The following is a 1,180-nucleotide window of genomic DNA, read 5'->3' as shown; positions in this document are numbered from 1 at the left end:
CAGACATGCTCAAAATACAGAATTTCAATCATTAGTACCCGTAAGGATCGTTTGATAGGAAATCTGACACGTGTGCAATACAATTCAGGAGCATATCTCTCTGGTTACCAGCAATGCTATTGATGCATTCATTCAACGATCTGCATCCAACTTCATGTCTAGCCAGGTCTAGGAAATAATGTATTGCACATTCATAGAGTATCTGAGACCAAACATGTCATGATAAGAGACAACTATGTCATATAGTGTACAAACAAATATATGTAGCAAATGCTAATAATGTGACAGATTCGTGGAACATTTTATTAAATAATAATATTCATACTGTCTAGTAGTATTAAATCCTCCGTGCCTAACATGCCACTATTTTGCCCTTTAGACAGAATTAAAAGGAAAAACAAACAGCACAAGTACCTGTGCAATCAAGAATATGTAGAAGGATAATTACCTCATTCGACTTTCTATCCAAAAGATTGAGGCATTGTAGGATGACGTGCCTCGCAAAGTCGTGAGTCATTATTTGATAAAACTTCGAGGATAGAATTCTTGTCATCATATAGGTATATGATGTCCTCTTAAGATTTTTGATGAGTTTCTGGATTGAATTTGATCTGTCAAAACAAGTTGTGCAAGTAAGTCCTGAAGAATTAAAGGAAAAGGAGACGAGTAGATAAAATATTAAAGGGTTCCTTTCTTACCCAATTCTACAGAAGGCTGTTTCTATAAACAATTCGATATTCGACCACAACTTTAAAACAACCAAATGAAACTCATCGCCTACGCATGAATCGAGTAGCTCGTCAAAGAGAACATGTCCAGTTTCATGCTTCATCAGGCAAAAAATCGAGTCTAGAATATCTGCGAACAGAGTCTTTCGAATATTTTCCCCTTGCAAGACATTTGAGCCAATTTGAATGCCAGCATTGTAGTTTAAGTTTCTTCCTGGATAAGCACTCTCAAAATTACTGCCACTACATTGTCCGTTCTGATTCCACAAACCACTAGAACTTGTCTGAATATGATTGTTCGAGCTAAAGTTTTGATTGGGTGAAAATAATCCAGAAACAGAATTCTCCCCTGCAGAAACGCAATGAAGAAAATTCAATCACACGAATCATTTATTCCCATAAAGATACATAAGCACCTATCTCTATCTTCTTTTTCCTCTTTCTTTTCTTTA

At 35.9% G+C, this 1,180-nt stretch overlaps 1 protein-coding gene across 1 annotated transcript; it reads right to left on the bottom strand.

The window, feature by feature from the left end:
- Window positions 1-13: 13 nt before the first annotated feature.
- LOC111386452 (putative pumilio homolog 21) lies at window positions 14-1,174 on the bottom strand. Its single transcript, XM_023010923.1, has 3 exons — window positions 699-1,174; window positions 449-611; window positions 14-202 (listed from the first exon to the last, which is right to left on the bottom strand). The coding sequence occupies exons 1-3, from the start codon at window positions 830-832 to the stop codon at window positions 32-34; spliced, it is 468 nt and encodes a 155-aa protein (XP_022866691.1). The 5' UTR covers window positions 833-1,174; the 3' UTR covers window positions 14-31.
- Window positions 1,175-1,180: the final 6 nt, after the last annotated feature.

Source organism: Olea europaea, unplaced genomic scaffold, assembly GCF_002742605.1.
Source record: "Olea europaea var. sylvestris unplaced genomic scaffold, O_europaea_v1 scaffold35511, whole genome shotgun sequence".
NCBI classification, from domain to species: domain Eukaryota; kingdom Viridiplantae; phylum Streptophyta; class Magnoliopsida; order Lamiales; family Oleaceae; genus Olea; species Olea europaea.
The sequence above is the reverse complement of the archived record's forward strand: the minus strand, read 5'-3'. Positions and strand labels throughout refer to the sequence as shown.

Excerpts from the sequence above, each read along its gene's own strand:
- LOC111386452 (XM_023010923.1), bottom strand. The coding sequence starts at position 832 with ATGAAGCATGAAACTGGACATGTTCTCTTTGACGAGCTACTCGATTCA. Across the intron at positions 612-698 it reads ACAGCCTTCTGTAGAATTGG|ATCAAATTCAATCCAGAAAC; the intron begins GTAAGAAAGGAA and ends TTGTTTTGACAG. Across the intron at positions 203-448 it reads TGGATAGAAAGTCGAATGAG|ATACTCTATGAATGTGCAAT; the intron begins GTAATTATCCTT and ends GTTTGGTCTCAG.